The sequence below is a fragment of the Salvelinus namaycush genome, chromosome 10 (assembly GCF_016432855.1).
Source record: "Salvelinus namaycush isolate Seneca chromosome 10, SaNama_1.0, whole genome shotgun sequence".
NCBI lineage: Eukaryota > Metazoa > Chordata > Actinopteri > Salmoniformes > Salmonidae > Salvelinus > Salvelinus namaycush.
In genome coordinates, this window is record NC_052316.1 from 7,303,327 (window position 1) to 7,317,091 (window position 13,765).

Sequence of the window (13,765 nt, forward strand, 5' to 3'; positions counted from 1 at the left end):
TGCCATAAACGTATTGTAAGATGTGGCAGCATAACGAATAGGTACTTTCAAAAGGACATGCTTAGTTCTCTATGCATTTATTGTAATAAAAACGACAGTAATCATAATATTTAACAAAAGGCACCATTTATATTCTTTATATCTCAGTAACATTTCAATTTTGCAATTTTATAAAAAAGGTTGAAGATGTATTGGAAAATTCTACACTTCGGAAACCATGTGCAAGGAAGTTACTTCTAAAACTACAAACAACTTAAACATGTGCTAAAAATATACAATTTTTGAAAATATACATTTCCAGTCTATGCAAATGTAAATATTTGAGGTATTACTAACATCTGCAGCTACTGGCATTCATTTTGCAATAAAACATCAGATATGATATTGAGCTAAATTACATTTCTGGATCTTAAATATTTTTCTGTTGAACCACTACGGTCAAGTTCAACAGAGCTAGATGTTTTCCACAGCCCTGCCATGAATCAAAAGGTTGTGGCACACCTAAACGCCAAATTGTGCTCATCCCTACAATGGTTACAGGTTTTACATCTTTGGGTTTGTTCAGATGGAAAACGTGTGCTTAGACCACAGTTAAAGGGTTAAGGTGAAATACATTTTACAATTAGGAAATAATTACTACAAAATAGAAAAACCTGCCATTTTATAGATTAGTGAAAGGTATACTTTTCTGTGGAGTATTTTTGCTCTGCTCAAATTTAAATCAAATGTTCAGCAACGCCATCAGATTACACATGGCAAAATAAATGAAAAAAGGTTTCGGAAAGAGTAAACATACATTTTAAAGTACGTACATTACTGGAATGTTAATTAATTCAACACATAAAATGATCACATCCACCACAACTAAATAATTTCAATAGAAAATAAAAAACCTTAAGGTTCAATATCAAATCCAAACCCATCATTCCTTCTATTATAGCCCACAGTCATGTACTGAAGCACAAGTTATGGATGCAGCAACACACGATGCTACATTAGACAGTCAAGCAGTGGCTACATGTAAAACAAGCCATTGAGCGATGGCAGGCACAATCTAAGATCAGGACATTAACTCAAGCCCTGGATATGGAGGACATTTTCTCAAAACAGGGTTGTAATGGATTTATCAGTTGTGCTTCGCTTATGAAATACATGAGCTAGGAACAGTACTATTGGACATAAAACAGAAGATAAAATATACATTCTATAAAGGGAGTGTTTTCTAAATAGAAATGTATGCAATTGATTAACATCTATTACAAAATGTTCTGCGAAGTATCCATATCGTATACATCTGAAAACTGCATGTGCTTGAAGGAATTAAACTTGTGTATTGATTTTGGCAAGTCAAGCTAAAATGCATTGTTACAGAATAACGTTAGATACATTTGATCAAGGCAGTTTCATAGCAACAGTTCATTACAAATAGGACCGGAGAAGATGGGGTGGCATTTCAGCGACCAAACAGACAGCGTTTTACATTTGCTAATTATATTAAGAAAAGTTTTTTTTTTTTGCCTCTACTGCTTAACTGCCCTCATAGTTCATGTAGTCCACATGCTGGTCAAGCAGCTGGAACGAGTTATCACCGTCCACTGCTGTATCCTGGGAAGAACTGGTTGAGAATGGCTTGGAGGGGTTTGTTGACACTCATTGGGTTGTTTTTGCCCAGATCGTGCCTGCATGCTGGGCAAGAGTACACCTCTGCCTTGAAAGACCGCTGAAGGCATTCCTAAAATAAATGAAAAATGCACCTTTCAATACCTCTTGCTAAATTTGTATTGCTCTTAATGGATGGAAAGGAAAAATCTCAGTGCAAGGCTAGCAAAGATCAACTTACCCTGCAGACATTGTGTTGGCACTCAGTGGTGATAGGTTGAAATACCACTTCTTGGCAGCATATACACAAGAAAACCTCCTCAACTTTGTTCAGGAATTTCTGGAAACGCAAAAATAACTGTTAAGTACCCAAACCATAGTAAGTGAGGCAATTGAGCCATTCAGAAGCTGAAAAACCAAAAAGTATTTTAATGCATGCCATTTCCTTCTGGTTGCTAAAATTTTAATTGTTAGCCTAATTTCAGTTTGTGACAAAACAAGCAATGTAGAGAGCAGGGGTCTCCAACAGGTAGATCCACCTTTGACTACCTCGCCAAGCATTTCTGAAAGTACATGTATTTTTCTCCCCCATTTTGTTCCATCACAAACTGTCATATACACAAAGCTCCCAGCTACTTGCCAAACATATCCACATTGACATTATCCCACTCCTGGTTAACCACTATTTGCTTAAAAAAAGCTAACCGTAACAGTATCTGCATGTCTGTTTGGTGCGCGCGTTTGTTTACCACTCCTTATGTAGCCAGTTAGCAATGCTAATGATAACCGTCTTGTGGGCAGACAAACTTTCTCCAAAAACTTTAAAATTTTTTATTTAAATATGGCAAGTCAGTTAAGAACAAACTTATTTACAATGACGGCCTACACCGGCTAAACCCGGACGACGCTGGGCCAATTGTGCGCCGATCTATGGGACTCCCAATCATGCCCGGTTGTGATACAACCTGGATTCGAACCAAGGTGTCTGTAGTGACACCTCTAGCACTGAGATGCAGTGCCTTAGACCTCAGCGCCACTTGAGCCCTAATTAAATGGTAACTGCAGAGTAGGCTTACCTGAGAACTATATTATGATTTTGTATCAACTGGGCGGCCATTGTTTTACAAACTCTGCCATGACATGACGCAGCAGTAGGCCCAACAGAAACATCACAAAACCGACACATTTCTCTTTCTAGATTTACAATTAAAGGGGAATTACGCAAAGCCAAATGAATTTGTTTTTACATACGTCAAATTGTCTTTTGATGTGATTTAAGCATTTGACATGGACTCAGAACATCCATTTGTTGTTCCTCTATGAATAATTGTAATTTTGAGTAAAATGTTTATCCCAAACCACCAAAAATAAAAACAAGAAAATGGGGCCTGTCAGGCCAAATATTGATAATTAACCATCATAAAAAATGTAAAAACAAGGTTGGAGACCCCTGGTGTAGAGAATCATTGTACACCGTATCTAAACTGCTGTGAAATATATTTTCCATAACCAAAGTTATTGTATTTTCATCTTGAGCACAAAACAAAGACAAAAATTGAACTTAAATGGGAAGCATAGAAATAGCGCATATAGAACAGATCTACTGCTTCTTAGACTTGCTTTCAATGAGAACGACAGATCCATAACACATATTTCCATGCGAATTTAGTCACGTCGCCCAAAAAAGTTACATATTGGACATTTTACAGGATGATCCATGTCGCTTTACCTGCATGCTTTAATACACCACCTAAGCTTATATTGGTGTAGTGATGAAGATAATCGAAAGAACTAGCATTACAACAACACCAATGCTGGCTGCATTCTAAGGTTCAGATTAGGGTTCTACGGATAGCAGTATCGCAAGACTTAATCACTTGAGGAACAGTCCTAATGATGGAAACAAACAGCCTTGTTATCACCCAGTCACGTGTTTATTTCGCAAGCTACAGCACACAATATTTTACATTAAAAAAAATTTTTTAAATACATTTTAAGGAACATAAGAGTTTAGATTGCTTTGTTAAGGAAAATCAGGTCTAGTCGTATCGTGGTACAGGTATCGTGATAACCCTAGTTCAGATGGTCACAACAAAGAACAATTGGCTTTGCATCAGCATAAATTCCAATAGTGTGAAATCTGGAAAGGCTTTTCTTACCGGGCCAAGGGCCAGAGACTCCATGGCTTCGTCCCACACCTTCCTGTTGGGCTCGTCGTCCTTGATCCAGGCCTTCTGTTCTTTGCTCAGTTTGTAAGCCTCCAACTTCATCTTCTTGGGAGTGCCCTTGGCTGGCGATGACTTCTCTTCAGCTTCTGCAACAAAAAGACCACCACAGTGTGTCAGAAGACATGTGAAATTAACACAGGATAGCCTGTTAAATTATATTAAAACATTTGCAGCTGTATTCTCAGTTGGAAATCTGAAATTTACCAGTGTCTTGTGTGGTTAAAGATAATTCTAGAGCTACTTTGAAGAAGTCACTCACCATTAGACTGAGACTTTCTTTTCCGCTTCCCTTTGGTGGGTGTTTCAGTTACCTCCTCGTTCTCCTTGGCAGCCTGGGCTTCCAAATAGCCTTCTGGATACTGAAACCAAACATATTCCTCAAAACAAGAGCTTAAACTGCATAATCATGTTCACCTAATTTCAGTTAGTCACAAAACAAGAAATGTATGTGAATCATGGTACAATCTAAACCGTTGTGTAGTTGGGATAAACAATATTATTATAACAAATACTTAAAATCTATAAAATTATAGTTATGACGATATTGATTTGACTCCAAGTACCAATTCGTAAAAAATAAATAGCTCGGTAGCGTTGGCTATACCTGCGTCAATTCTCTCATCCTGTAGCTTGTTCGCCATCTTTAAATAGTTAGCGAACATGTTCAGTACTTTTATTACCATGACTCACCGGACATTTTATTAGATACACCACCCCGTTCAATTGATCACTCCTACAGACAGCGGCGTGACCGTGTCTTGCTACGAAGCATGCAGAGGCATTCAGTTACTGTTCGATTAAAACGCAAGAGTGGACAAAACGGGTGACCTAAGAGACTTTGAGCGTGATATGATCGTCTGTGCCAGGTGCGCCGGATCCAGCATCTCAGAAATGGCCACCCTCCTGGGCTTTTCACACACGACAGTAGCTAAGGTTTACCGATGAATGGTGCAACGAACAAAAACTCCAGTCAGCAGCAGTCCTGTGAGCAAAAACAGCTCGTTGATGAGAGCGGTCGAAGGAGAATGGCAAAAGTCGTGCAAGTTAACAGGCGGGCCACAAAGCAACAAATAACGGCACAGTACAACAGTGCTGTGCAAAACAGCATCTTGGAACACGCAACCTGATCCTTGTCACAGATGGGCGATTGCAGCAGAAGACCACAACGGGTTCTACGCCTATCAGATAAAAACTAAAAGCGGCTCCAGTGGGCACACGATCACCAACACTGGACAATTGAGGAGCTGAAAAAAGTTAACTGGAACATGACAGTGAGTTCAGTTTACTTGAGTGGCCTGCGCAGTCCCCAGACCTCAACCCAATAGAGTATCTTAGAGATGAGATGTTCACAACATGCCTGTACCGCCGTTCAATCTGCAGCAACTGTGCGATGCCATAGCATCAGCATGGACCAATATCCCTGTGGAACATTTCCAACACCGTGTAAAATGCCCTGAAGAATTCCGGCTGTTCTAGAGGCAAAGGGGGGGTCCGACCTGGTACTAAGAGGTGTGTTCCTAATAAACGTTTTGAACACCAAATCACAAAACACATTTTTCAGCTGGTGTACAAAACCAAAAGACATTCTTTGAAAAATTTAATTAAGACTTGCTGTCAATGAGAATGAGATCTATAACTCACATTTCTATGTAAATTGTGTCAGGTCGCCGAAAAAGCTACATAATGGACATTTTAATGGACGATCCATGTCGCTTTACCTGCATGGTGAGTCCCAGTTTCTTGATGCGTTCTTTGCCGTCCCGGGTCCATGGCGCTGGCTCATCGTCATTTCGTTTAAGCAGATACCTCCAGACGAGGAAGCCAGACTTGCCCTTCTCTGGCCAGTATTTCACCACCTGGAAAGGAGACAGGCATTTTGGTTAGTCAGCATGGAACGGAGATGCCATTTACACTTGTTATTAATATGCGACTAATATAGAAACAAGACATAATGGATACAGGCTTGTAAATTGCTAATAGGGTTACATTACAGAGGATCATATGGAACCAAGGCTTGGACGGTATCCCATGGCGCCGGAGGGCATGGCTGCCAATTTATGGGCTCTTAACCAACCGTGCTATTTTGTACATAAGGTTGCTGCTACCATCTCTTATGACCGAAAAGAGCTTCTGGACATCTGAAGAGCGATTACTAAAGTGGACGAACTAAAAGCATGTACATTAAAAACGAATATCTTATGTTTGACCGAGTCGTGGCTTAACGACAAGATGAATAACATACAGCTGGCGGATTATACACTACTGGGTTCCTGAGTGGCGCAGCAGCCTAAGGCACTGCATCTCAGTGCTAGAGGCATCACTACAGACACCTTGGTTCGAATCCAGGCTGTATCACAACCGGACGTGATTGGGAGTCCCATAGATCAGCGCACAATTGGCTCAGCGTCGTCCGAGTTTAGCCGGTGTAGGCCGTCAATTTAAAATAAGACTTTGTTCTTAACTGACTGGCCTAGTTAAATAAAAGGTTCATTTTATTAATAAAAAAATAAATACATTTGGCAGGATATAACAGCAGCTTCTGGTAAGACAAAGGGTGGCGGTTAATGTATATTTGTAAACAAAAGCTGGTGCACGATATCTAAGGAAGGTTTTGCTCGCCTGAGGTAGAGTATCTCGTGATAAGCTGTAGACCACACTATTTACCAAGAGAGTTTATCTATATTTCTCGTAGCTGTCTATTTACCACCACAAACCGATGCTGGAAATAAGACCGCACTCAATGAGCTGTATACGGACATAATCAAACAGGAAAACGCTCACCCAGCGGTGGCGCTCCTAGTGGCCGGGGACTTTAATACAAGGAAACTTAAATCCGTTTAACCTAATTTCTACCAGCATGTTCAATGTGCAACCAGAGGGGGAAAAGAGAAAAATAAAATAAACTCTAGACCACCTTTACAAAACACACATACGCGTACAAAGCTCTCCCTCGCCCTCCATTTGACAAATCTGACCATAATTCTATCCTCCTGATTCCTGTTTACAAGCAAAAATTAAAGCAGGAAGCACCAGTGACTTTCAATTTTTTTAAAAGTGGTCAGATGAAGCAGACGCTAAGCTACATGACTGTTTTGCTAGCACAGACTAGAATATGTTCTGGGATTCGTCCGATGGCATTGAGGAGTACACCAGTCATTGGCTTCATCAATAAGTGCATCGATGACGTCATCCACACAGTGACTGTACGTACATACACCAACCAGAAGCCATGGATAACAGGCAACATCCGCACTGAGCTAAAAGGGTAGAGCTGTCGCTAACCCGGATGCTGATAAAAAAAATCCCGCTATGCCCTCCGACGAACCATCAAACAGGCAACGCGTCAAAACAGGACTAAGATTGTATCATACTTCACTGGCTCCGATGCTCATCGGATGTGGCGGGGCTTGAAAACTATTACAGACTACAAAGGGAAGCACAGCCTAGAGCTGCCCAGCGACACGAGCCAACCTGACGAGCTAATGTACTTACGCTCGTGTCGAGGCAAGTAACACTGAAACATGCATGAGAGCAACAGCTGTTCCGGACGACTGTGTGATCACGCTGCCCGCAGCCGTTGTGAGTAAGAGCTTTAAACAGGTCAACTGATTACCAGGACATGTACTCCGAACATCCATTGACAACCTGGCAAGTGTCTTCACTGACATTGAGAAAATAATTGATATGTTTAAAGAATGATGAAATAATTCTACCCTGAAACATAACCATTAGGGAGTATAGTTTATGTAGCATGTATAAGGAATAATTAAAGTATTAAACATAAGTCCAATTAGGTTGGACTGGGAGAGAGAAATGTGTGTGTGCCTAAGAAAATACCGAAGAACAATTAAACTGTTTGAACCGACCTGGCAGGAACTCTGAGAAAACTTATGAGGACAGGGAGTACTTCCCAAGGTTTCCCTAATCTCGGGGGAATGGAACTGTCGGCTGGGCAGCGATACAGTGGTGAGAACTATAGAGATAAAACTCACCTACTGTTTGTGTGGAAGTATGTGCGTAGGATACCTACTGTTTGTGTGGAAGTATGTGCGCAGCTATAAAATGGATGTCTTTGTATAATGGATTTAGAACGTTCTCTGAATAAACTGTACTAGCCTTTTGCATAAGCTGAGTGACTAATTATTATTAAACCCATGGTCTTACAAACCTCAGGAATTGGTCAAAGCTATTGATTGATTGTTATTATCATTGGGATTGAAAATTATCGTGACACATTTTTAACCTCTCCCCGTCTTGAGTCTGTAATACCAATGTTTCAAGCAGACAAACACAGTGCCGAAGAATACTAAGGTAACCTGCCTAAATGACTACCAACCAGCAGCCCTCACGTCTGTAGCAATGACGTGCTGTGACAGGCTGGTCATGGCTCACATCAACACCATTATCCCAGAAACCCTAGACCCACTCCAATTTGCATACCACCCCAACAGATCCAGAGATGATGCAATCTCTATTGCACTCCACACTACCCTTTCCCACCTGGACAAAACAAACACCTATGTGAGAAGGCTATTCATTGACTACAGCTCAGCGTTCAACACCATAGTGCCCTCGAAGCTCATCAATAAGCTAAGAACCCTGGGACTAAACACCTCCCTCTGCAACTGGATACTGGACTTCCTGACGGGCCGCCCCCCAGATGGTAAGAGTAGGTAACACATCTGCAACGCTGATCCTCAACACACGGGCCCCTCAGGGGTGCGTGCTCAGTCCCCTCCTGTACTCCCCGTTCACTCATGACTGCACGGCTAGGCACAACTCCAACACCATCGTTAAGTTTGCCGATGACAACAGCCTGATCACTGACAACGACGAGACAGCCTATAGGGAGGAGGTCAGAGACCTGACCGTGTAGTACAAGGACAACAATCTCTCCCTCAACGTGATCAAGACAAAGGAGATGATTGTGGACTACAGGAAAAGGAGGACCGAGCACGCCCCCATTCACATCAACAGGGCTGTAGTGGAGCAGGTTGAGAGCTTCAAGTTCCTTGGTGTCCACATCACTAACATGGTCCAAGCACACCAAGACAGTCGTGAAGAGGGCACGACAAAGCCTATTCCCCCTCAGGAGACTGAAAAGATTTGGCATGGGTCCTCAGATCCTCAAAAAGTTCTACAGCTGTACTATCGAGAGCATCCTGACGGGTTACATCACTGCCTGGTATGGCAACTGCTCGGCCTCTGACCACAAAGCACTACAGAGGAGTGTGTACTTCCCAGTACAGTACTGGGGCCAAGCTTCCTGCCATACACAACCCTTATACCAGGCGGGGTCAGAGTAAGGCCCTAAAAATTGTCAAAGACTCCAACTACCCTAGTTATGGACTGTTCTCTCTGCTATCGCACGGCAAGCGGTACCGGAGCACCAAGTCTAGGTTTAAGAGGCTTCTAAACAGCTTCTACCCTCAAGCCATAAGACTCCTGAACATCTAATCAAATGGCTACCCAGACTATTTGCATTGCCCCCCCTTTATGCTTCTGTTACTCTGTTATTATCTATGCAGTCACTTTAATAACTCTACCTACATGTACATATTACCTCAACTAACCGGTGCCCCAGCACATTGACTCTGTACCGGAACCTCCTGTATATAACCTTACTATTGTTATTTTACCACTGCTCTTGAATTACTTGTTACTTTTATTTCTTATTTTGAGGGGGTGTTTCTTAACTGCATTGTTGGTTAAGGGCTTGTAAGTAAGCATTTCACTAACGTCTACCTACATCGGTTGTATTCGGCACATGTGACATAACATTTTATTTTCATTTAGTCTTTTTCCCATCCCAGGAATTCACAGTATTACCAGCGTAGCACACAAGGGGGTGCTAAAAAAAGCACATTGGGATTCATACCTGAATGCTAACAAAATTACTAACTAATAGTGAAATCACAGCTGCTGTTAGCTAAATGCTAACGAGCAAAAACTAAGACAGGCAAACCCAGCTCAGTTATAAAAGCAAAGCTAGTAGCTACCAAATGTAATTGTCAGTGAGCGCGGACATTTACAAGTGAAAGTGAATGAGAAATTGTGCAAATTAATAAAGTTATGCTGTTCTGATTTTTTTTTTTTTTTTATAAATAAAAATAACAAACACTAGCAGGAAGCACAGGAAAGAAATACAGAGCTCTTTGACTTCTGGCAGAAAGTCATAAGATATCTGACGTCAAACATTTAATAGTGAATTGAATTCAACAGAGACTCGCCGATGGCTATAGAACGCTATGGACCAGCTCCCGCCGTGCTATTTACAAACATTTTACTGGCTCAACTGTTCTTGGGAACTACGGTAAGCTTCGTAAAGTAATGTGACAGGTGAAATTAAGAACGAACCTGCTTCATCTCTACGTATTGCACAAGTAGCTACAAATATTTAAATATATTAACTTCAAATAATTAGTTGACGGCCAAACCATCCTGTGGTTTTCTCCAAATACCCCGGTATACTGCCCAAGCGTAATGGAACTTAATTTCACATGAAACATTAAAAAAAACATAATTCCCACCTTGTAGATTCCGTCGTATCTGTTGCCATCTTCCGGGCTGAACTTGCTGTGTTTGCGGCCCTTTGAGCTGCGCACCACCCTGACCGGCTTGCCTGCCTTCCAGTCTTTTGCTGTGGCCCCATCCTTCTCGTTCAACGATGCGTTGCAGTTCAGAGCCAGAGCCCTGGGTCACAGGCAAATTAAGATTGAGTGTCATTTGAATGAACCAAATTGTGGACTGCTGTGAATCATCAAATAAACACTCAGTTTAAACATAAGACGTGTACTATTTGAATCATTGCGTTCTAGCAAATCAATAAAAAAGGTGAATTGTTAGAACAAGTAATGATTGTTAAAAACAGTCACAAACCAGTGCTCAAAAGAGTCAGACATGCAAAGCCAATAAGCCCGGCCATCTGCATATCACCAATTTCCCCCTCTTACAAAACTACTGCATCACCCATACACAAAGTTAGTGGCTTGGGAAAGAGTTGTGCTGGTCCGCTGAATACATGTAGGAGAGAAGACAGCTCCCCCAATGCAGAGGTAACAGACCACACTTCACTGTAGCACAGATATGGAGACCAGGGAGAGCTACACAAGCATCCGTGGGTGTTCTCTGTGCAAAGAGATCTGATTAGTTTTGCTCACTAACCTGTTCATATTGGTGAGCTTCTGATCACACGACTGTTCGGCTGTCCTCTTGTTTCCAGACAGATCTCGCCCTCCAGAGCCGGTGTAGGTGAACTCGTTGCCGTCATCCTGGGACCAATTGAAAACCAGCATTAGTGCAGTGACCTTTCATGCTTACGGTGTTCCAACCCTGCAGCTACAATGTTGGGCGTGGGGAGGGGGGGCTTGTAATAGATGTGCATGTGCACCACAGGCGCCGGTGGCACCTTAATTGGAGAGGACGGGTTCATAGTAATGGCTGGAACGGAATAAATTGAATGGTGTCGAACAAACATATGTTTCCATGTGTTTAATGTTAACTCGAAATGACACAACGACAAGGTTCCAGTTTAACAAAGTTTACTCAACTATATGAACACACTACAAGGTAGCCATTACACTCCAGGCTAGGTCCAACAACGAACAGACTTCCAGCGCATGCGCACTCTTGACTGAGTGATAGCCCCGTAATAACAGAAATATAGGGATACTTAAAACATGAACTTAACAATCTCCCCCTTTTCTTTAAAGACAAATAAAACATCAACAACATAATTAAAGGTCCAAGTATTATTCAAGATCCCCATTACAAATGGGTTGTGTTACAGGCTGCCACTTTCCATTACTGAGAGCCTGTAGGAGCGAGAGCCTGTAGGAGCACAAGACCGGATGCTCCCTTTTTAGTCAGACAGTCAGCAAGCTGTTCCTTTGTGGTCGACCACAGAATCCGCTGGATTCTCTGTGCTTGAATAAGTTCCTTGATGCTGCTAATCTCAAAGTCTTTTCTCTGTGACAGACTTGGTTGACTTCACAGCATCAACTAATGAGTAGTTGTCAGTGACACAAACTACAGGTAGGAAGTGCCGTTTTGTCCCACCAGTGATAACCTAGCGAAGCATCACTGAAGACAACTAGTTTCAAAGAGTCATCTTTTCCAACATGCTGAAACTTTAACGTCACTTGTTGTGATTCCAGTTTACGAACAACTTTGTTTGCCTCATGAATGGTTTGTACAGTGGCGTGTTTTGTGTTAGATGCCAAGTTGCAACCATCAAACCAGGTCTACTCTGTCTCGCAGCCCATAAAATTTGTCCCATCTTTGACCTCAATTGACCAGCTTCAATTCCACAGAGGGGAATTCCTTTGTACGGCTCTTGAAGAATCCATGTGGATAGGTTGAAGATTCTTGATATAGCTCTCCTGTTGCATCAGTATTTTTCCATCAACTGTAATAAACTCTATGCCAACATAACAAAAATGATCATGCTCCTCACGGCCAACCTAGAAAACAGCTTTGAGGTGTGGAATCACAGTTGAAGCAAAGGTCTGTGAGCCACCCCAGATAAAGTCATCAACATGACAGGCAAGTACTCCAGTCACATTGCAGTCTTGATCAAGCCAATAGAAGACTGCAGGATCCACTTGTGACATTTTTCCACCTGTATTCAGCATTGTTGCCTTGACTTTGTTGTACCAGTAGAGTGATCCATCTGCCAGTCCATACACACACTTTTTTAGTTTCCACAGTGTTCCTTCACTTTTAGCTTCGGGCGGAGGTCGGATGTGAATGTCCCTTGACAGCTCTGTTCCCTGCAAAAATCCAGATTTGATGTCTATGGAATTAAGTTTCCATTTTTTCTGGCAGATCACTGACATCAGCAATCTGAGTGACTCTGAGGCCCATGTCGGTGAGTCTTTTGGGAGTTCTTTAGCAGCCAGCTCCTCAAAAACTCTAGCCACTAGACGTGCTTTGGGCACTATTCCAGTTAAGGATTCTTTAAGGGTACACACCCACCTTGTTGAGACGCACTTTTGGCCAATGTCTTTGACTTCCTCAAACACTCCATTTTTCCTCCAATTACTGAGCTCATCTAGCTTAGCTGAGTCAAATGACACGTCCTTTGTTTCAAGTACATCATCATTTTGAATGTCATTCTGTTTTTCTCGATTTTCCATTGGTTCAATTCTGATATTATCTACAAGTGGCAGGTCAGCTGACCCTGTTGTACCAGAAAGTGTAGCTGGTTCAGAGTACTGCAAGTTGTACCAGTTCTTGTGTTTTGCTTTTCCTGCTCGTCCAATGACGGTTGCTGTATGTGGAATACCACTTTCTCTGTCCGTGTATTTAACAGGTTGTCCAGTTTTCAGATTGGAACAACCATGTTCTCTTAACACATGTGGCTGTTGAATGTTTTCCTCATTTGAACGCTCAACAGTATTACCTGTGGCATGGTTGAAGGTCTCTGCTCCATTTCCTATGTCAGTTTCGGTGTCCATATCATTGGATGCGACATCTGGTAGGTTTGTGTCTGTTACTGTGTCCTTTTTGTCATTTTCATTAGGAGACTGATTCTCAGCAACAGCCCCTCTATCTTGTTGATCATTTACTTTCCGCAATCTTGAGTGATGCACCCTGACAATCATGCCTCCGTGCCTCACAAATATCACCACACCATCTTGACCAATGACTACTCCCGGTCCTTTCCACTCTTGACAGTCAACTCGTTTGTAGTACACTTTGTCTCCAGACTCGTACTTCTCATCATCATTATTCCCTGAACTGCTGAGTAACTTTTGAAGTCTGTTAACTGTATCATGTCCAAACTGTTTGTAAAGCTTTAACAATACTTTGTGTTTTTCTTTAGTGCTCATGTTCTCTGTGACTGTCAGAATCTTCATGTGCTCTGTGTCAGTCAGAATCTCATTTTTGCATGGACACTGTGTGATGTCTTTGTCTAAAATGTTTACACAATAGTG

The 13,765-nt window shown here is 41.9% G+C and overlaps 1 protein-coding gene and 1 non-coding gene across 2 annotated transcripts in view; both read right to left on the minus strand.

The window, feature by feature from the left end:
* Positions 1-109: 109 nt before the first annotated feature.
* The window catches only part of LOC120054618 (E3 ubiquitin-protein ligase UHRF1-like), a 32,596-nt gene continuing 18,940 nt past the window's right edge, over positions 110-13,765 (minus strand). The window contains exons 11-17 of the mRNA XM_039002097.1: positions 10,992-11,098; positions 10,358-10,520; positions 5,546-5,683; positions 4,087-4,186; positions 3,759-3,913; positions 1,841-1,939; positions 110-1,732 (exon numbers count right to left, since the gene is read on the minus strand). Of these exons, the coding sequence (XP_038858025.1) occupies positions 1,586-1,732; positions 1,841-1,939; positions 3,759-3,913; positions 4,087-4,186; positions 5,546-5,683; positions 10,358-10,520; positions 10,992-11,098 (909 nt within the window). The 3' untranslated portion in view covers positions 110-1,585. The remainder of the gene's footprint in view (positions 1,733-1,840; positions 1,940-3,758; positions 3,914-4,086; positions 4,187-5,545; positions 5,684-10,357; positions 10,521-10,991; positions 11,099-13,765) is intronic.
* Positions 10,826-10,963, minus strand: LOC120055222. Its single transcript, XR_005477676.1, has one exon. It is a non-coding gene; the product is annotated as a small nucleolar RNA SNORA22 (small nucleolar RNA).